This window comes from Anarhichas minor, unplaced genomic scaffold (assembly GCF_050575085.1).
Source record: "Anarhichas minor isolate MPS153535 unplaced genomic scaffold, ASM5057508v1 ptg000041l, whole genome shotgun sequence".
Classification (NCBI taxonomy): Eukaryota; Metazoa; Chordata; class Actinopteri; order Perciformes; family Anarhichadidae; genus Anarhichas; species Anarhichas minor.
Genome location: NW_027466487.1, coordinates 3,866,704 through 3,889,290, shown reverse-complemented (window position 1 = coordinate 3,889,290; position 22,587 = coordinate 3,866,704). Strand labels below are relative to the sequence as shown.

Below are 22,587 nucleotides of genomic sequence, written 5' to 3'. Positions count from 1 at the left end.
TAAAGTCACACAATCATCATATTTTCTCACTAAGGAAGGCCAAGTTACCAAATGTAGAGCACAAATCCACAATTTCGCAGACAAATATACAACATAGACCTACATGCAACTAATTACTTTTATCATCAATTCCTCCAGAAATGATACAGCTTCGCCTTTGTTTGGAGCAAGATTTTAGTTGAAATGTGCACTTTACTCTGAGACTAGAACCTCTTTGGCAGTTGCCCTGAACTTTGATCTGCTCTGTGCGTAAATATTTAGGTTATCACATCAGACTCCAGAACAAAACTATAGCCAATTATAAACGGTGAGCACTCTATTAAAATGAATCTTTTAGCACTGCAGTGTTTTGTCTTTATCTTTGATGTAGTCCTAGCGGACTGAGCATCTGAGTTAACAGCCACCAGTCTAAACTGCAGCAGCCATAATTGGAGCTAACTCCTGCTTTGATGTCACACGTTCATGTTGACTGAGAATTTAGTGGCTGATGATTAATAAGACCATATGACATAGATGCCTTTGTATTATTTGTAGCATATACACAGTGCATCAATCTTGAATTAACTGTTGTAATAAAGCATTTTCTGGACCAGAGTCTTCTTTGTTCCCAAGATCCTCACTCCCATCTTACAAATCACAGCATATAGACTCTGCAGGGAGTGTGCAGTGATGGAGATTTAGGGTCTAAACACAGATGGCTTTCATATGTCGTGCTACAAAGAGACGGGGTGGAGCCTAGGTTGCCAGGGGAGATGGTACATCAGACACAGACTACTGGCTCATGAATATAAAGCAGGGAGGGGTAGCGTGATTTTCATTATTGCTCTCGGTCTGCATGTGTGAATGAACTGGTCCAGGTTTAGCAACATGAGTTTGGCTTGAGGCCACAGGGAGACCCCCTTTTTTAAAATCCCAATCTAACTCACTCTGAGCTTCATTCCCAGCTTGAGCTAGGATCAAAAAAATCCTCCTCTTGGCACCTAATACGAACAACCCCCCCCCACCCACACACACACACACACACACACACACACACACACACCCTGCAACCTGTCACCACCCCCACCAACACACCCCTTACTTCATCCTTCACTCCCTCATCCTCGGTTATCCTCCCAGATTTGGGAATATTTGATATATATATATGATAAAAAATAATTTAAGAAACTGAGAAAACCAGGAGAATAGTTTCCATCAACACCACTGACGATTATTTAGTATTAGTGTGCACGCTATCTGGTGGGATTATACTTCATTTGAACACACTACATGCAAAAATCCTGCTTAGAATTAGTATGTAGTATAGATTTGGGACAAGCTGCTAATTTTGTTGTTTGATAAACGACTTAAGCCATTAATCGATTCTCAAAATACTGCTTTGTCTTTGTTTTCTGAACTCACAGTCACTGCAATATCAACAAAACGCAGCACTATGCTTTTCTCAGTCCCCACTGAAAGTGAATAGTCAGATCTGTTGGGATGTAGCCGCAGGGGCCCTGAGGTGCAGGTGGGGTTGGGAAGGTGTCCAAAAAAAACAAGAGGGCTAAACATATGGTGTTTTCTGCAAATGCAAGTCAGCATCGCACATACTCAAGTTGTCTGCATGTTCACGCTCACACAAACAGTTGCACACTAAAGATTGTAACATTTACATGTATCAGCCTCATAGCCCCCGGGTATGTCACGTTCTTATGTCAACTTTAATTTTCGCGCTCTGCATTGCTCACAACTGTAGTCTACTTGTTCAGAACCCCATTTACACAAGACAATAATACTTTAAAACCAGTTCCGCTGCATAAGGTGACATGAGCAGCTGGTTCAGGACAGACTTAGCCAATGTCCTGCATTACTTTTTCTGCCTTGGCAGAAGAAGATCAGATGGATTCACCATATGGTCGAGACAGGGTGTGTGTGTGTGTGTGTGTGTGTGTGTGTGTGTTGGTACACAGGGTACATGAGGAGCACTTAGGTTTGTGCAGCAAACATCTGTGTGACAAAAATAAGAGCGGGCGGCTTGCAGACCAAGCAGACTGTCAAAAGAGACAAAGAGATATTTAGAGGGTGAAATAGAGAAAGAGATCAACCGAGAGGAGCCCAGAGATGCAGAGAGGGAGAGACAGTCACAGTGGACCATCGCCCGCAGGGAGCAGACATCCAGAGCTCGGCGCTGACAAACTGACAGCCATTGCTGGGCTCGGGGGAAGCTCTGTCCCCGGCAATGTCATGCAGACAGGATTCCCTCACCTAAAATGCCAAAACCATCGCTAGCAACGGAGCTATGTGCCAAATATTTTTCATAAACCACCTCAGTACTTATACCACGGTACAGACAATTATGTTTTATATAATTTACAGTATTTGAGAAGCCAGTTGAGTTCTGGTATTTTACAACTAAATGCTGAAACTGAATGTTATCACACTTGGAGAGGAAGAGCAAATGTGTCCAATGTGTAGAGGTGGAACAAGTATTTCAATCCTTCACTGGAGCAAAAGTTGTAATACCACAATAATAAATGATGCATTAATATCTAAGTAGCATTTTAGCACTGTAGCTGACCAAGGTGTTGGGTGGTTTAACTTATAATAATCGCATTTGATGATAAGATCATATGTTTTGTTTGTAAAATCTGCAACTGCAAAGTAACTAAAGCTGTCAGATAAACGTGAACGATGAAGGAGAAAGTAGCAACATTTAGGCTTGTAGCATTAAAGTTCTTCTTCTAATTAGAGCAATCAATTTATAATGGTGTACATTAACATACCGGATGTCACCTGAATTTATGTCTTTCCTTTGGCTTTGTATATGTGCTCCACAATATGTCTTCCTTTATTTTCTATATTTGATATGTGGCAGTGTTTTGGCCTAATGTTTGGCATGACACACACAGAAAAACTAAACTAGTGGAGAATCTCTTCCAATCTTTATGTGCATTTTACGTCACTGGGCCTGTGTGAATGACCAAAGAAAGGCTTCCAAGATACTGTATCTCTGAAGGCGAGTGCTGCAGCAATATTCTGAGTTAAGATCTCTCTCTCTCTCTCTCTCTCTCTCTCTCTCTCTCTCTCTCTCTCTCTCTCTCTCTCTCTCTCTCTCTCTCTCTCTCTCTCTCTCTCTCTCTCTCTCTCTCTCTCTCTCTCTCTCTCTCTCTCTCTCTCTCTCTCTCTCTCTCCGCTTGAATAATTCAGTCTCTCCAGAAAACGCTGGAGAGGAATGATGAAGGCAGAGACGAAGAAGAGGCCAGATGAGGAGGGAGTCAAAGAAGAAGCGGAGGAGAGGAGAAAGCCGTGACATATGTGAAGTAAACCTGGTGGGCTGAACCATCGTTGTTTGTCATTCTTTCTCTTGCTTTATCTTTTTTTTATCAATCTTTCACATTCTGAATATTCTGTTGCTTTAACTTACATTTTCTTTCCATATTGTATAACTGTGATATAGCAACTGACATTACAAACCAATTAGTTCCTCTTGTTTTGAAGTTTTTCTGCAGGAGATACAATGACAATCAAATTGCCTATAATTTACCAACAATTTGGTGTTTTTTGCTAAGCTCATCCTCCCTCTCTGTACCTGCATCATTCTCATCCCTTTTTTCTCAGTTAGCAATCCTATTTTCAGCCTTCTATTTTCCCTTTACATCCGTCCATCCTCTTCATTTCCTCTCCTATCCATTCTTTCAATGCCGTTGGCACTAAAACTGTCATATGGGAATGAATCTTAAGTAGCTGTGTGCCAGCTACCAACTACCAACACCCAAAGGTGCACATACACACATACACAAACCCCTGACCTCTCTTATCTTGTCTCTTTTCGTCCCTTACTGATTAACACTAGAAACAGTGGACGTTTTAATTAGAGCAGAAAAGACACGCACACAGTATCAGCGGCTTGTTCTTTCACTCTCATGCTCAAGGCGTCTTTAGACAATCTCAGATCTGTCCTTTTGCTGCGAGCATAAGGCCTGTAATTGTTATTTTCGAATTGGCTGTAGACTTTTCTGCTGTCTGTTGGCTTTGTTAGCCAGCAAATCTCTCTGTCCTGAGACCTGCGGGCCACACTCACGGCTCATTAGAAAAAGTAGCGACAACTGGTGTGTGATCTGTAACTGACTCTGATTTATTCCAAAGCTCCTCTCAGGACTATAAATGACCTGCGTGAATCCTGTAATATCAGGTGAACTATTCTCACCATTTATGTGCGGCACACACAGTCCTGTAGCACAGTGATTTCCAGTCAGGTACAAAAAATGAAAGATTTCGGAGCAGCTCAGCTAGTTTGAAAAAGTAGAAATCATGATTTGAATAAATTTGTGTTTAGAAGGAAAACAAATACACAAAATAGTCGTAGTATGCATGCAAATTTAACTAAACCTACTGACAAACCAGCCTAACGAAGCCTAAACATTGCAGATTAAAGGATAACTATAATATAAGACTTCCTTTTTTTTTTTTTTTTTTCACCTTTATTATAAAAGCCTTCAGGACGTTACTCAATTTTGAATGAAATAATGGTGCAACAACATCTGTAATAATCAACAGGGCTGAGAGGCAGCTGGACATGACAAGATGAAACGATGAACGAAGAGAAAACTGATAAAACCGTCAAGAGGATTCATCACCAGCTCCTATAGAGTACATATACGTTCCCGTGAAGAGTACTTACATTGCTGTTGCCCTGTCCTCCAGGTTCAATCATGTAGGTGTGATTGCCATCGAAAAACATCCCACTGAAAAACAAAGGGAGAGGAAAGCACATATCAACACCAGTTGTTGTTGTTTTATTCATCACTATATAGAATAATGCATCTGAATTCAACTCCTCCTCAGCCACCAGTGTGATAGACAAGCCATTTCAATGCTTGCCCAGGGGCTTTTATTGTATTATTATCATTTGTCAGAATAATAATAACTGTAGTGCACTCCTACAAGGTGCAGTTTTGGACAGAATCCTCTGCTGTCCTGCTCTATTTGGCCCATGTACAGCTTAGGAGGGGTGGAGGGTAATACTAAACAAAAGGCCATCCAATCATCTCAGAGATTCTCCCCACCCAGCAAAACTTAAAGGTCACCTACGGACTTTATCTCTGGAACAATAACTACGAGTTTAAACTGGTTGACCAATGACTAAGAAACCTGTGAAATGAGTGCAGTTTAGCACAAAATAGGTGCAAATCATGATGGTTCTTTCCAACATTTATTGGAAAATGTAATGATTTCATATGCAATTCAAATCTCTAAATGCATTCATCACATAAAGGTATGGGAGAAAGAGGCCACAACACACACACACACACACACACACACACACACACACACACACACACACACACACACACACACACACACACACACACACACACACACACACACACACACACACACACACATCATTTTGATCATGCAATCATTTTAAAAAGTCAGAGATCAATTTCTTATTTAGCAGCCGGGACAAGGTCTTCTCGTCTCTGTGCACCTGCGTGTGCGCATGTCCACAGTAATGGACGTCATCCATTAATTAACTTTATCTGAAGCTTTTAAGAGATTGGTCGGGTCAAACTGTAAAGTCATGAAGGTAAACACTGCAGGAACACGCAATCTGTCTCATTCTTCCCACTGCCTTTTTTCTACCTCTTTCTGGCCTTCAACACACAGAAATCACCTTCAGCACACTCTCTTTGTCCAGGTCCAACATTGCACTTAAAGCAGATTACACACACAGAAAAAGAACACAACACAGATACAAATGTGTATTACTTTTTAAACTTTTTGGTCTGTTTGTGGTCTACTTAGTGTTTTATTTTCCCTGTATTGTTTTGTATGTCCTTTCAATATATTTTGAAATTGTGAAATTTAATACTATAAATATTATATTTTACAAAAAGAAAGTTTAGCAGCATGTAAAATGTAACACTTATTGAAGTTCACAAAATAAAGTTGTGGTGCTGATTTTAGCTGCCTTTTTTATATATTTCTTTTTGCAATTAGTGATGAGATCCAACATGAGAACAATTTTTATGCCAAACAGTTTGGTTATTTCATGAGAAATTTGTATGTTTGTGTTTTAAGTCTGCGCCCCTCTTATTGGTTTGAAATGGGCGGGACTCCGTTGGAAAAAATATTGTGCATAACGCAATATTGTATCAAATAACGTGAAAGGGATCGCTCATAGTATTGAACCTACAGAGAATTATCACCTGAATCTGCAGCTTCCCTCGCATTTAGTCCGTTTTCGCGTTTTGGTTCACTCTTAAGCTTTTAAGTAACACTTTATCATTTTGCACTAGTGGCAACATCCAAAGTGTCCCACATGAAGCCAGTTGTTGTTCTAAAAGCAGATTTTAACTGGCTCAACATTTGAACTTTTCTGGGATATGATGTAATGTTCAGGCTGATCATTTCCTAATCAGTATGAGGTTTTGCGTTTCAGTCACAAATGTAAAACATGGAGGATGCTCTAAACAGGAACCTGAGTCAATGGTTAACTGTCTGCTGAGAGCACTATCCATACTGTTAATACCCTATTGTATTGCAGAGTAAAGTTTCTCTGTTTGCGCGTGTGTGTGTGTGCGTGTGCGTGTGTGTGTGTGTGTGTGTGTGTGTGTAAGAGAAAGGGAGAGGGAGAGAGAAAGAGGAGAGAGCAGGATGTATATTACAGTAAACACCTGACTCAGCATAAGGGAAATACTCTGCCTCTAATGTCTAACCCCTCGATACCACTGTACACTCCCTGAACTCCCTTGCTCTTACCGTCTCTCATCCACCTACACATGTACACACACAAACACACAACTTAGTTTGCATTGGTTTGCAAAAAGAAGTCTGATTGTACAGAAGTCAATGAGAAAATGACCCTACTTCTCACAGTGAACATTTTAAGCATAAGTTTATGATCTCACTTGCTAGTTTCACATTTAGTTTCATACAACATGATGTTCATTTGGTAGATTATAGTCCCATTTAGAGTAAAATAGATGATAAAGCTGGGCATGCTTTTGGGCGTGGCTATCTTATGATTGACAGGACAGGACTTCTCCGGTCTGGGGGTTGTCCATATCTTTGTCCAACAACTTTAACACTTTCAAAGTGCGTTTTCAGTTTATGAAAGTAAATTGTAACAACTGAAATTTTGTCCCTAAAAATGTCTTATTTAGCGTTCAGTTGTACTTAGCTCCACCCTCTTGTGTTACTTCTGGTTCCAAAAAGCTAATATGGCGACGGCCAAAAACCAAAATGCCAAACTCAAGGCTTCAAAACCAATGGGTGACTTTACTTTGACTACGTCCACTTCCTATTTACAGTCTACTTTCACATTATATCCTAATCTGTCCTATATATGACAATGTACTGCATGTGCAACACATTCACCTTGTTTGGGTTTGATTAATTCATGCCCTACTTTTCATTATTTAGTGTGCGGCACGACATAATTTGCTGTGCTGACACATTTCCCAACATGATCCCACAATCACATGAAATATGCAAACGTTATTAAAAGCCCAAGCTTATTTTAGCTTATTCAGCAAGTATCAATCTCATTTCACCCACTTGCCTTAATTAGATGAATTTATTTCTCTGCACTGATTATTTTGTTTTGGACGTTACGTTAAAATAGAATTTACTGGACTGAATCAAGCTCTGATGAGGCGTAATTGATCGAGAATGAAAGGGATAAAGTGATGAAATAGTGTTTACTGTAAACAATGTGACGATGTGAATGAATACAAGGCTTCCTGTTAATAAATGAGCAATAGATTAAACTGACAAGAAGCTTCTTCCAGGACTGTACTTTTCTCTTCACTTGTTTACAGCAATAATGTTATAAATTCTTTCTTTCCTTTTTTGTGCAATTACTTTTTAAGAAACCTAAATAATTAACGTAAAAACAAAAACAAACAGCGAGAGCAAAATATACCATACTATGTGTTAAATGTCTGAGGTTTGGCTGTGGGTTTTTTAATCTTACAGTATGTTCACAGTTTTGGGAAAATACTGTTTCCTTTCAGCAAATGTGTGGACGCAACTGTGAAAAAACGTATTTTATGTGCATGATTATTCATAGGTGCCAATTTATGCAAGTTTTGTATTAATCGCATACAATGACATTCAGTAACACAGGATATATTTTTGCCTCTCTTCTCTTCACACACACACACACACACACACACACACACACACACACACACACACACACACACACACACACACACACACACACACACACACACACACACACACACACACACACACACACACACACACACACACACACACACACACACACACACACACACACAGCGCACAAGCATTCCTCCCAGCAGGCCTGGTTTCTGACCCATCCCTCTGCTTTAGAGCACAAACTCTAAAAATACCAGCGCTGAGAAGAGAAGAAGCCTGAGCAGCACCTGTCAGCACGAATGATAACCTGTGCAACGAAAAATGCAGAGAGACAGAGAAGGGCTGTCTCAAACTAATTACATTGACCTAATGAATAAACGGGAGCATTGGCCGATTACCTGGACACACAGAGGCAGCAATGTTGGCTGAGAAACACGCACACATGTAAATTCACATAATATTTGTACTTACTACAATCCGTGACAGGTTGAGACAGCCACAAAGGAGTGAGGAATGTCTCTGACCTTCCCCTGATAGTAGCAGTGCTCTCCTCCCTGTGAGCAAAACACAAACACTCACAGATTAAGATCATACACATGGCTGCCTCCTAAAATGTCCCATGCACTCAGACAGAGACCGAAACATCTCACTTGCTGCTTTCATTACCACGTTCCATCAGAGTGATCAATCACACAGAATTAATTTGCTGACAAGTGCAAGTATGATTTGGTGTAGACGTGCGCGTGTACTGTATGTTTATTTGTGGGGTACATACACACACTTTGAGATTAACCAATTCACATCCTACCATCTGTGTGTTAACCCCTTCTGTGCCTTCTTTGTCCTCCATCCCAACTTATACCCACAATAGGAAGCCACATCAACAGTCTCTAGTTTTTCCATCTTGTCATAACTCTGTCTTTGCTCTCTATCTCCGTCTGTCTTTTTGTGTGTGTGTGTTTCTTCCCTTATCTGCCAGCGTAAACACAGATTTATTTTCTATAGACGTGTATGATGTCTAAGTGTCTAAGTGCTCTGCAGGCCATCTCTTCCTGGTCCATTTCTCGCTGCCTAACAGCCATTAGGCAGGAAGCCGGTCTCCCTGAGGAGACGCAGCTTTTATCAGAGGATCAATTTCTGCCCTACAGTTTGATGCTATGCACAGCAACGCACTGCTTCGTCCACCTCTACCTCCAGCTCTCTCTGTGGATTTTAAAACCCATGCCCGGCTCATGTGTTTGTGCGAGGAGGCATGTATGTGTTTGTTGCGGTTGGTAAACTACATGACCAAAAGTAAGTGAAAACCAGAACTACAGGCGTAACGGTAATGACTTTCAACCAGATTCGGAACAGGAATTTGCTCCCATTCAGCCATGAGAGCAGTAGTGATGTGATGCTGCTACAAGGCCTGGTTTGCAGTCGGCGTTCCAACTCATCCCGAAGCTGTTGGATGGGTTTGAAATTTGGGCTTTGTGCAGGCTAGCCAAATTCTTCGATTCTAAACACGGGAAAAAACATTCTTCATGAACTGGCTTTATCATGGAGATATTTTCATGCTGAAACAGGAAAGGGTGTACCCCTGTACAATTAAGTTAAGATTTCCCTTACAGGAACTTTTAGAAATACACTTTCTTGCCGAGAGTTAGAGGAGACAATGGATGCAACTCATGTTTGTGTGTAAAGCAGCTGGTTAGCTTAGCTTAGCATAGCATAGCGACTGGAAACAGTTTGCCTGCTCTGTCCAAAGGAAACCAGATTTGCCTACCAGACCCCAGAATGCTCACTAATAATATATTACATCTTATTTGGAGTCTTGTCATCACCAAGAGGTTTTTAGGCAACCAGTGGAAACTCCAGAAAATGTATCTGTAGTCTTAATGCTAAGCTGAGCTAACCATCTCCGTGGCTTTATATTTACCATACAGACAACTCTCAGCAGGAGATTATATTTGTGTATTTCACAAAATGCCAAACTATTCCTTTAAGGTCCTTTAAGGAGAGTGAGAGAGAGAGAGAGAGAGAGAGAGAGAGAGGCTGGGTAAAGAAACGTAGAGCGAGTGTGCGATAAAGAGACAGTGAAGGCTATTTATAAGTGATGCTGTGCTCTACTATCCCAGCGTCTCTCCTCCCCCTGTCGCCCTGAACCTTCTGCTCCACTTCTCATCTAAGCAAGAAACACCCAAAACCCAGCCAGTGACGTGGGTACATCCTAAGAGTGTGTGTGTGTGTGTGTGTGTTGCTAAATTGGTCTGATCTGTGATCTCCTTAGACTCATATAAGAGTATCTAATCATCTAATCTGGACAACAGAATGGACAATGAAAAGGTGATGGTCAGAAAGTTGGTAAACAAATAGGACACTTTGCCCTCTGAAAGTTTGGTAATTAGATAAAGCAGAGGAATAAAGAAATTACACAAATATGTATCATATTTTACTATTCATGAGACAGAAAGTGTGTACATACATAAGTGGACATGGAGTTTATTTGTGCATGTCATACTATTTATAGAGGTACTCGCGTACTCCATCAATACTTTGTTATCCTCTCTGGGTGGATCATTGTGAGCAGGGCTGAAGATTAATGAGCAGGACTGCTGATTGCAGTTTCCATATTAAGCTCAATAGACCCACTCTATGAACAAACACTCAAAGTACTCAATAACAAAAGCAAGTATTATTACATCATCATATCGTTCAGAGATGTAATCTATCCAGTGTGTGGAGTTTTAAATGGTATATATGGTGTTTATAGGTTGATTATAACTTCTTTATACTGTTTGATACTTACATGGTTATATTGTTCATTTAAAATGTTGAAGACAAAGGGTTGTGATAAATGTCATTATATTTATGTTATATAAATTGCAGCTTTACTATGTACGTATAATGCTATGCTACACTGATGATGATGATTAATTTGCATTGTACCCTGCACACAAAAAACAAATTACAAAATAAAAGTCCTGCCCTGCATTCATTGCAGTAAACTAACTGTGGACAGAAAGCAAGAACTGCAACCACATTTAGCAGTACAGCATGTGATACCTGTATCACCTAAGAACAACATGAACAGAGAGGATTCTGAGGTGGCCCTTTACGAACAGCTGCTGTGTTACAATGGCTTTTGACCTCTACTGTGTGTAACAAACAGCAGCTTGTCTCATATTAACCTCCCTGAACAGCAGCCATTAATAAAGTGGCAAAGTGCCTCTTGTTCTTTCCACTACCTAAAACAGAAAGCATTACAACATCATTTTCAGACAGAGTTCATTCTGGATCTTCATCTACAAGGTGAATTAATTCCATAATTACAAGTGACTAGATCACACTATATGTGGTGTAATGATTTGGATCCCTCTCTGTAAAGTATCTAATATCACACTAATCTGCTTCTTAGCTTATAAAATCCTGACCATTATAATCCCCTCACTTAAGTGATATAACATGACGCCTCAGTGGTTGTCCTGTAACTGAAGTCCAGATTTCAGAGGATTATCTCAGCAATCTTAATTTCATGTCAGTGGAAGGTTTAGGCCACTTTGACCCCCTGAACAAAGACTGGATGGGCTGTGATTGTTCCGTGTGATTCAGCCACTGTGCTGTGTCGACTATCGTCAAACGTACCCCATCGCGGCATCGTCTGTCTCTAACGTCTCTAAACTGAACCCTGCTACTTTATACACCTGGTACTAACATGTGATGTGTGTATGGATATGTTATCTTGATAGATCTAACACTTCTCAACATACATGGCACATCCCACGTCAATGGAAACAATGCTGCTGTAAGGGGTTGTCTGTAGCTTTCTGTCTCCTAAGTGGGCATGTTTGATTTTTTTGTCCATGTTTTGTCCAGTCACCCATTTACACATCCAGCAGAAAAGGAGCAACATCAGCAATCACTGGGAGTTGTGTTTCTGTCCACTTAAACAAATGTCATTCTAATACTCTCTCTCCTTTTAGCTCGGCAATACGGCTTTTAGCTGCCAAATGCTCCACTGGGTTTGTTCACCAGCTAGTTGCTAACTTTGTCTGTCTGCTTTGCTGTTTTGTGGGTTAGGGTTTTCAATGTCACGATCACGGCACCATTAAAACACCGTAGCTTTCCTTCTGACTGCAAATAGTTCAATAATGAAAGAGTGAGTGAGCAAGAGGAGAGATGATTTGCAGAATCTTACACTGGTGACGACAGTCTTCCCTTTCTCTGACAAATGCCTCTCCACGTACCCTGATGACAGCAGATCACTGGGAACAGAGAGGAAATTAAAAAAAAAAAGAGAATTAAAGTTAGAAAATTTGTGATTTTCATTCAAGTGTCACTCAGATATGCAGACGTGCTTGTATTTTAAAGGATGATTGTATTCAGTCTTGGCAGCACAAAGCTTCAGAGCACCAGCCCGGCTAATTATGACCAGCGTACAGGGACAGGGCTATTTCCAGCACATAAACTCACACAAACACAATTATACATATCCAGCCTTCTAGCAAATGGCTGTTGTGTGTGTGTGTGTGTGTGTGTGTGTGTGTGTGCGTCTGTGTGTCTATCCGAGGAATGAAGGACAAATGAAGATCAGTAAGTAGTAAAACAAGTGACACAGGCAGAATAGAAAAGAGGCAGGAAATAAATTGAGAGAGCAAGGAAGAGAAAGAGTGGCATAAATAAGAGGAAATCAGTCTGTGTGTGCTTTCTCAGCAGAGCTGGACCCAAGAATCCCAACGGAAATACACACTGCAGGCCCAATCTGAGACAGAGATGTATGAGCTATGGTGCACACAAAGCGCATGCACCCACACACACACAGGAATGCGGCATATGAATGGGGATTTGCCCCTTCTTCAGACTATTTTAAGTTCTCAATTATGTGGCCTGAACATGGACACACATACTCGCATACATAAACAAAAAGCAGTGTAGGAGTGGGTTTTTATTACTTTATATTTACATTCAGTGAGCGGTGCCAGAGCCAACGGTAATCTGAGGCTCGTAGACACACAAACACACACTCACTCACTCACACACATAATGCATATGCTAAGAACCAGTAAAGCCAACATTGTACCAAAGAAAGCCGTATAGAAATCAAACAGTAGGCTACAATCAGCATAACAAAACAACCAGAGAGCCATCAATCAACTCCAATTTCCTGTCAACATCGACAAGTAGATGGGATGAATTTTCACCTTGTTAACCAACCAAACACACCAGCCTCATTCTCAGTGTCAATTTATCAGTGTCAAATAAACAGTCTGGAAAGTTCGACGTCACTGCATTAATTAAGCTGTATGAAATAAATAAAATTGGAGAAACAGATAAAAACCTATAGTTTAAGCTAGGAGATGACATCTTTAATTGTATTTCTGTTGATAGGATCCACTGAAGAAAAGAAAAAAAGAAATCAAGAGACTCATTTAACACTGCTTAATCAATTAGTTGATCAACAGAAAATTGATCAGCAAGTATTTTAATAGTGGTTTAATTGTTTAAGCATGTATGAAAAACATTTCATGATTCCATGCTCTTATTGATGAGAGTGTGCTGCTTGCTGTACATTATTGTAAACATTTTTTTTGGTGTTCTGAATTGTTGCTGGACAAAACATAAAACGATTTTGTCACCTTCGGACAGAGCCAGGCCATATGCTAACCTGAGCTAAGCTAACCAGCTTATCTATTGTATCTTTGACAAAAGGACAGACTGTTGAAAGCAAAGACAAATCGCTGTAATGGATCATAATAAGACCGATGGTCGGAAATTGTTTCGCGTTTGAAAGCAGACACGTTTTTCAAATGATATCTGAGCATTTTTTTTCAGGAAGGTTTTCCAAAGATGACATACCAGATATTATTAAAGTGAAACCCCTGACATCAACTTGCACACACACACACACACACACACAAACAAAGGAGGCTGCTTTCTAAGATGACTAATGGGCAGTTTTCTGCAGCAATAAAAAAAAAAATGCAGGGAAAGAGGAGAGAGAGTGAGGTAAAATGGAAAGAGGGAGAGAATCGCTGTCGAGGAGGGAATAATGAGACAGGCGAAAGGAAAGAGCCGGTGAAAGTTAAAAGAGGATGTGAATACAGAGATCAGGGCCCTAACAGAAATCCCATCATGCAATACCATGACGCTCCCTCCTGAAAAGAACCCTGTATGTGTAAAACAGGCAACCCCCATTGTACACACTCCACACCATCCAACCTCAGATCACACTTCACCGCTGACTTTCAACAACATCCTGCAAATTAAACACGCCACAAACTCCCGAAAACGCAAGTTACAGTTTATCAACATTTTTGCTTCAAAAACAAATCGCTGTCAAAATATTCACACGCTCCTGTGATGAAGACGTTCTGTGAGTGCATGAGAGTCCCTGGGTCACAGGCGCGCGCTGTTAGCCTTTGTTCTGCTGGGATGTGTGTTTAAGATTCAGAGCTTGTGATCTTTATCCGGCCCCACGCTGAGCCCAGACAGGGGAAGCAAGCGAGGAGCATACTGAGGCAGCAAGGCAGCCACACGGGCCTCTAATGGAGGACGCTGATAACAGATTTCAGCTTTAATTGTTATGGGATTTAAATAATTTATTTGACAGACAATGGCGTGAAACCCAGCCTCGACCCCCTCCCCCACGCTGACACACACATAAAAAAAGAGAGACTACCCCTCGTCTTTCTGTTAACATGCGTACACGCTATGTATGAATGCATAACTGAGAGAGACCTCTTGGACTCTAGCTTCACAACAAAATGACAGAAATTCAAACAGACTTACTCTCATGCGCAGTTTGTATGTGCTCGATCTGTCTGTGGACATAAATGCTGCAAACCTTCAACATAAATGATGATCAGAGGGAGGCGGTTTGTAAAACGAAGCTGAGGACTTCATTAATAAGAATAAACAGAAAAAAAGCAATGAGGGAAAACAGAAATATAAGCAGTTCATAAATGTAATAAATTATCACATCATTACAAGAGCTTGAAGTAACAGATTTCTGGCCTATGGCATCTGGCACCTAAAGGTGTCAGACCAGATGTGTGGCTGAAACGGAGCCGAAGGGAACAGCACACACATCTCCTGTTCATTTTGTCTGTTACTCTCATTATCTCAGCTCATTGCTTCTCTAAATTGTCTGCTCATCCTCCACTGTACTGGAGGAGAGTTTTCATGGCTCCGTCGCCGCGGCAACATCTGTTTGAGAGCTGGCGTCCAGCTGTCAATCAGGCCTGGAGGAGATTTCAGAGATGGATCTGCAGACGCTCCACTTTCAGCTTACAACATTTCATAGCCAACCTAGCACGGCCATTTACATAGTAATCACATCCCTCTTATGCTTTTTTTACACTTCAGTCAGCGCGCGCGCACACACACACACAAAATCACAATCACAATCTCTCTCTCTCACACACACACACACACACACACACACACACACACACACACACACACACACACACACACACACACACACACACACACACACACACACACACACACACACACACACACACACACACACACACACACACACACACACACACACACGCACACACGCACACAGTCCGTCTGGTTGTCAGTCACATCCTCCTTCCTTTTAAAGCATTTTGTGAGTTGCTCTGGGTGAAGAATCTGCTGTGGCAACCCAGTTTGATCTCCTGAAGGGAATCATGCACACAAACCAAGTTTCCGTGTGGCCTAAAATTCCTCTCACGATCTGTGTCGCCAGGCACCGCCATGACACTGGGATGAAAAACAGCACAAAAAGGACAGATTGGCAGGACTAATGTTTAAGTGAGTGAGTGCGAGAGAATTGGCACAAGTTTTGGGGCAGCATGCTTTTCATTGCTTTCAGGCTGGCCAATCTAGTGCCTTTCAAAGACTCTTCTACACCCAAAGCACACAAATATAAGCAGATATAATTTAGTCAGATTCGTCCACACACGCAAACACTGTAGTCATCAAATGGACTTCTGCTCCATATATGGATTTATTGTCATTTAACCGAGTAGTAAAAGGGCACCGGCACACAAAAGACTGAACATGTGCTGTGTCAGGCGTCCGTAATGAGGATGGGGGAGTGCTGAGGAAATAGACGGGAGAAGTGCGTAAGAGAATATATGGAGGGGGTGGGGGGGGGGGGGGGTGTTAAGATGGAAAGGTGGATAAGTGAAATAAGGAGAAGGAAGGAGACAAAAGAGTGTGTGTGTGTGTGTGTGTGTGTGTGTGTGTGTGTGTGTGTGGGGGGGGGGGGGGGTGTTTCTCTTTGGGGAAAGCTGCAGCTGCTTTCACCTGCCCACCACCCCATTCTCCAGCCTCATCCTCTCTCCCACTGAGGCCTCATTAAAGGTCTCCAGGCTATAATTCATTCACTGTCCAATCACTTATCAGTCATGCAATTCCACCAGCACACTGACTGGGATCCTACCTCTTATTGCACAGGGAATACTAACGCTCACAAAAAAATAAAAATATTGAGGGGAAAAAAAGAGAGGGAAGAATCAAGCAGGACGCTTATATTCCCATTCTCTGCTATCTTGGTTCCATTCTGCAGTTGGGTTCATAGCACGCACCGTACAAGCCCAATAGAGTTGACTCCTGAATTATGCAGTGGCCGGGGATGTTGTAGGCACGAGGGAGAACATGCACATCTATATCAACATGTGGATTGTTAGTGAACTCCACGCCACGTAAACAGGGTCAACAGTGACAGACTTTTGGAGCCCTGTACACTTGGGTCCAAGTAGTTATGACTTGTTTACTTTTTATGTTCAGCTGATAAGATAGCCCTAACATGATTCTGTGTCTGTGGGTAAATTTGCTCTCCATCTATCCACTGACTCCATCAGACTTTGTGCAGTGGTAAAATAGTTAATCTCTTGACGGTAAACCATCATTTCGATTGATTTTTATTCAGTATGACACAGGAAAAGGAGTAATCTATAAGAGACAATAGTCTTTAGAGAGGCATTAGTATCTTTGCCTGCTGAGAGAACAACAGTCTTTCCTTCTGTCCCTGTCTTCAGCAAGAATCGGCTGCTGGATCTCTCTTTGTCTCCACTAATCCTGCAAACTGCATCGAGACGGCTCGACCGAGGGGGGGGAGGAAATAAATGAATATAAGGAGATAGGGAGGAAGAATGATGGAGCATAAAAGAGGAGGCTGGTAATTCAACGCTTGACATCCTGCAAAGACTACAAACACAAACCCTTCACATTTTTAAGGATGGAGATGTCCACCACTTTTGTTCAAACTGAAATATCTCTATTACTGGATGGATTGCAATGACATTTTGTACAGACATTCATTTTGCCTAGATGATGAATCCTAATGACTTTGGTGATTCCCTGACTTTTCCTCTAACACCACAATGAGGTTGGCAATTGTGGTTTTACTGCATCAACTATATGTTGCGGCACTCCGCACACCCGGGACTGGATCCCGGTATGGGTGACAGACTGCTGCACGGCGTGTTCCCACTGTAGGACACTGGGTGCTGCGTCACCTTTCGTTGGACTGACGAGGCTACTAGTGACACATTATGCACTCACAAGGTTCATTCCCATCCAGTCAAGACATTAAAAGAGAGCCATTTGATTTGTTTATCTCAGACTGCTTCCGCCTCATATAAACTGGGTATATGAGTTTTGTATTACGGCTTGATTTGAAAAATGTGACCCTGAATTCAACACTGTTTATCTGTCCTCAAAAATGCCTAAATATCTCCTGCAGACCAGGGCTTCTGAAGTGTGACATGTCTTTACTAAACATATTCACACACTGTTACTACAAACATCCATGCTGCTATTTGTTCTTCTAAATTGACCCTGCTCGCCTCCATATAATTAATCTGTATCCACCTTCCTGACACACACCACAAACTCAGACAAACATGCACTCACTCCCTTATATTACCGGGACATACTGTATACTCACAGTCCTGGTTGTGACACTGAGCCACTTAGCAAACACAATCTGTAATATACGGTTTGTGAGCATTGCATTTTCTTACAGACACACTCACAAACATAATTCCCAATGTGATAGCTAAAGCTATGTGCTAAAGTGTGTGCATGTGTGTGTGTGTGTGTGTGTGTGTGTGTGTGTGTGCGTGTGTGTGTGTGATCAGCCAACACATAGATCAGAGAGAGAAGCACAGCCTGAGGCGATAGAAAAGAACAGAAGAAAGTAGGAGATAGGGATGAGGAGAGGAGAGAGGAGAAGGAGAGGTAGCCGGGACTATTTTCTTTTCAGGGTACTCCTTTCAAGTACCTACCTCCCTCGAGCCTGCACACCCACTGACACACACACACATCCATACACACTATATCACTCCCTATCTCCTGCACTTACTTAACCCACCCACCAAGACGCAAGGGTGCATGAAGGACATCCACACGTCTCTCTCTGTCCTCTTCTTTCTCTTCATCCTTAACTATTTCTCTCTCTCTCTCACACACACTCCCCTCTGTTTTTCTCATTAAGTCCACAGTAAATCAGATCACGCCTCTCTGCAATAAATTACAGAACTGGGAACTGAGGTAAAACACAGATGGAGGTGGAAATGGAGGAGAAGAGTGGAGTTGGGTTGTATCAATGTCAGGATGCAGGGAGCGAGACATGGGTGGATGATAAATTTTCTTGGAATGGGACATGAGAAAGACTTAAATCACATACGGAGATGTAAGGCTGCATGCACATGTACGTACAAGCGACAAATGCATAAATACACATGCACAGATAACACCACAACATCAGCACCTTTCACGGTCCAAGGCAGCCTATATGCCTACACACTTTATAGGCATCTAATGGCCAAAGTCCACTCAAATTAGGACAAAGTCGTGAAGTCAACATGGACATGACATCAGTTGTATGTCATTTTGATGGGCTTATTTTTATTGTTGGGTAAAAAATATTTTTTGAACCAGCGACTCCTCCCACTATGCAGCTCAAAAACAAGTAGGAGGAGATATTTTGTTCGTCATAGTTCGTGAAATAAAAATCTTGATCATTTTGTGCAAAGACAGTTAGATGACTTTAGAGCACTTTGATGGGCAAGAAACTCCCACAGTTCAATCATCGATGCAAAAAATGAGCAAGATGTTGGAAATATCTGGTTCTTTGATAATAGAAATATAAACAATATTAATTAATATTAATAATAACGTCAAGCTAATGTACTGATACAACACAGAGTAAGCTAGTTGAACTTGCTGTAAGCAGACATTTTAATTCAATATCTGCGGCTTGTGTGCTGGTGTTGGGTCATGTCACCGCATACAAAATGTGATTATGTTTTCCCAGCTTTGAGAAGTTGTTTGTAGACGGCGTGAACTGGTCAGGACCGGCACCTTTGACTTGAGTTTTCTACAGCGGCAATATCCACCAGAAGTTAAAAGACAAACAAACTTTAAAAATGTTGCTTAAGGTCAATACCAGGTTGTTAAACCTGCAAAAAGAGAAACAATAATGTCTTTCTTTTCTTATTCAAGGTACCCTGTGGAGGTTTTGACCACTAGTGGCACTATGTAGTTGATTTAGTTTTTATGAGTGAGTCCCCTTTTTGTTTGTATTATGGACTTGCACAGAGACACACACATGCGAGTAAGCAACTGACGCAATTCATAGTCCTGACGCAGTTTTCACGCTGTTGCTGATCTGATCTGATAGTAGCACGCAAAGAAAGATGAATGTGCCGTCAAAGGAAAGGAAGAAGGCGACTAGCTAGCAAACATTGATGAAACAATCCTTGTTTTAAAATTTAAAAATAAAAAGCAGCTTTGCAAAAAAGCATTTTGGTGAAAAACAGTGCACATAACTTTGTTTGAAAGTAAGTTTGACATCAAGAGGGATTCTGACAGATTACCCGTGTGGTCACACTACCACTGTGTCATTGAGGATTCACTCACACTGATCAAGGCAGCAGGTGAAATGAAAGTAAGGATGCAACGAATTAATGCAAAAAGGTGCTAGATAGAGCACTTTAAAGGTGATCCAAAACTTATTAAATTAATTTAAAATTTAAAAACAGAGTGAGCGAAATTAAAGAAATTTGCCTTTCTTTGTTTGCCCAATTCTCTTTGTTTTCCTCCTCTCTAGTATTGATCCCCTCTTTTTCCATCTGAGCCTCATTTCTTTCACTCCAGTCTTGTTATCTCTAATTAAAACAACACTTAACGTTCCTCTTCTGCACCTGAGCCCCAACAAGACGACACTCACAAAGACTCTGCAGCAGCTTTTCACATCATATTGACAACTGCAATGGTAATAACAACCCTCTTCACACACACACACACACACACACACACACACACACACACACACACACACACACACACACACACACACACACACACACACACACACACACACACACACACACACACACACACACACACACACACACACACACACACACACACACACACACACACACACACACACACATCAAACCATTGAACCATGGGATGTTTGGTTAGTTTCTTGCCTAACAGGCAGTTAGAGGGACCACGTGGTTATATCAGTGCTGTATCCCCTCCAACCCCCACGAACACCATCATGGAGCACGAACACAGCCTTCCTTCACAAAAATGAACAACGCATTTAGCATTTGTGTGCATGCAGGGAAAGCTGACACAACAAAGTGGTATAAATAATAATACACTGAGTGTCAACATGGCACATGAGGAGAGGGAGAAGCCCTCTTCTCTTAATGCTGCTGCAGCGGATTATTTCAACACTGAAGAGGTGATGAAACTCTTTAGTCCCAGTTGGACCCGTCCATCTGGTTTTCTCTGCACTGCATTGTCACACATACATAAACTACATACTGGCAGAACTTAGAAAGACAGAAACTATGCAGTTTATTGAACATGTGCTTTGAATAAGATAGAATAGGCTTTCCGATGAATGGGGTGAATATATATGATCAATAGTAGCTGATAGGAACGAGCCTGGTCAATGTTTTGTTCAACAACACAATGACTTCTGGCAGGGCAAAAATTCAATATTATCATTTAATTAACTTTCAATAGATTTGTATCATCACATTGTGATCAAATCATGTTAATCTGTTGCAAAAACAAGCAAGCTCTAATTGTGATTTAAAACGTAGAGATGTTTACTATCATTTTGGGGGACATTACAAATTTGATAATAAACGTATCTATATATATTTTACAGATCTGGCGATCAAATCAACTAATCAATTAGTCGACAAAATTGTATGAGTGTTAGTTGATTGATAATTTCTCTGGTTGAGGACAGCCCTAGTGTCACCTGAATATTTCCCTTTCAATTCACAGAAACCACACACGAACACACATACACTCTCTCACACACACACACACACACACACACACACACACACACACACACACACACACACACACACACACACACACACACACACACACACACACACACACACACACACACACACACACACACACACACACACACACACACACACACCTCTTTAATCTTAAAGCAACATCTATTATTCAGCAAGAGCAGGTGGGACGGGCGGGGCAAAGGGGTAGTAGGGGCATGGCTGAACGGAGAGTGAGTGTGGAGGGTGGGGCAATCAAGGGTGGAGACGTGTGTGTGTGTGTGTAGGTGTGTGTGTGTATTGGGGTTGTGGGAGATTTTAAAAAAGAGGCAACCCCCATCCTGTGCACATTTTCAGCTAACTCAAGCCCATGAATGGTAAATTGTAGCAGGCCGCTGGAAGACAAAGACAGAGGGGGAGGAAAGACCCCATGACCCACCAACCCCCTCCTGACTTCCTCTCTATAGACTGTCACACTTCAGATGGGTGACTAATGTCAACATTTTGCTCCTGAAAGAACTAACGACTGAACATTACCATACTTGATTATTCTCACCATACAGAACATTTTGTCCAATTGTTTCCCAAAATCCCCTAATTTTTTTGTCTCCTCTCAAGGGTTTACCCTGCCTCTTGTGCAGTGAATGCTTGGATAGGCAGCCTGCATGACCCTGAAGAGAAAATTCATCGAAGGACGGATGGATAGATGCTTAAAAATGAAATGTCTGTTATCATGTGATAATATATTTTTTGAAAAACAATTACTGTCATAATTACTGTCATATAATAGGTCAGCCCATCTAAGTTGCGCCAAGGCCGAAGTTGTCGCTAACCCACTTAACGTTGATCAGCAGGTCGCAAGCAAGACACAGGAAGTTAGCTTGGGTCTTGAGGAATTGTAACATTTCTTTAAACTAATTAAGTGTACACATATGGCACTGCTACGTTCACAGCTTTAATGTTACTGCTAATTTCAACAATTAAAACGCAAAAAAATGCACAGCAGCAGAGTCAGTCATTGACCAAAATGAGAGAACTCAGTTTTGATACTGGAGGCCAAAAGAAAACTGTTGGCCCATTCAGCTAAAAAGCCTCCTACTCCTGCACCCACGCACACACATCAACTGGGTTTAATCTGTCTGGCATGAAA

The 22,587-nt window shown here is 41.4% G+C and overlaps 1 protein-coding gene across 1 annotated transcript in view; it reads right to left on the bottom strand.

Moving 5' to 3' along the window:
• adam22 (ADAM metallopeptidase domain 22) overlaps window positions 1–22,587 on the bottom strand; it is a 51,369-nt gene that overhangs the window by 22,678 nt on the left and 6,104 nt on the right. Inside the window, exons 4-6 of the mRNA XM_076109255.1 lie at window positions 12,290–12,356; window positions 8,584–8,666; window positions 4,661–4,724 (exon numbers count right to left, since the gene is read on the bottom strand). Coding sequence (XP_075965370.1) covers window positions 4,661–4,724; window positions 8,584–8,666; window positions 12,290–12,356 — 214 coding nt within the window. The remainder of the gene's footprint in view (window positions 1–4,660; window positions 4,725–8,583; window positions 8,667–12,289; window positions 12,357–22,587) is intronic.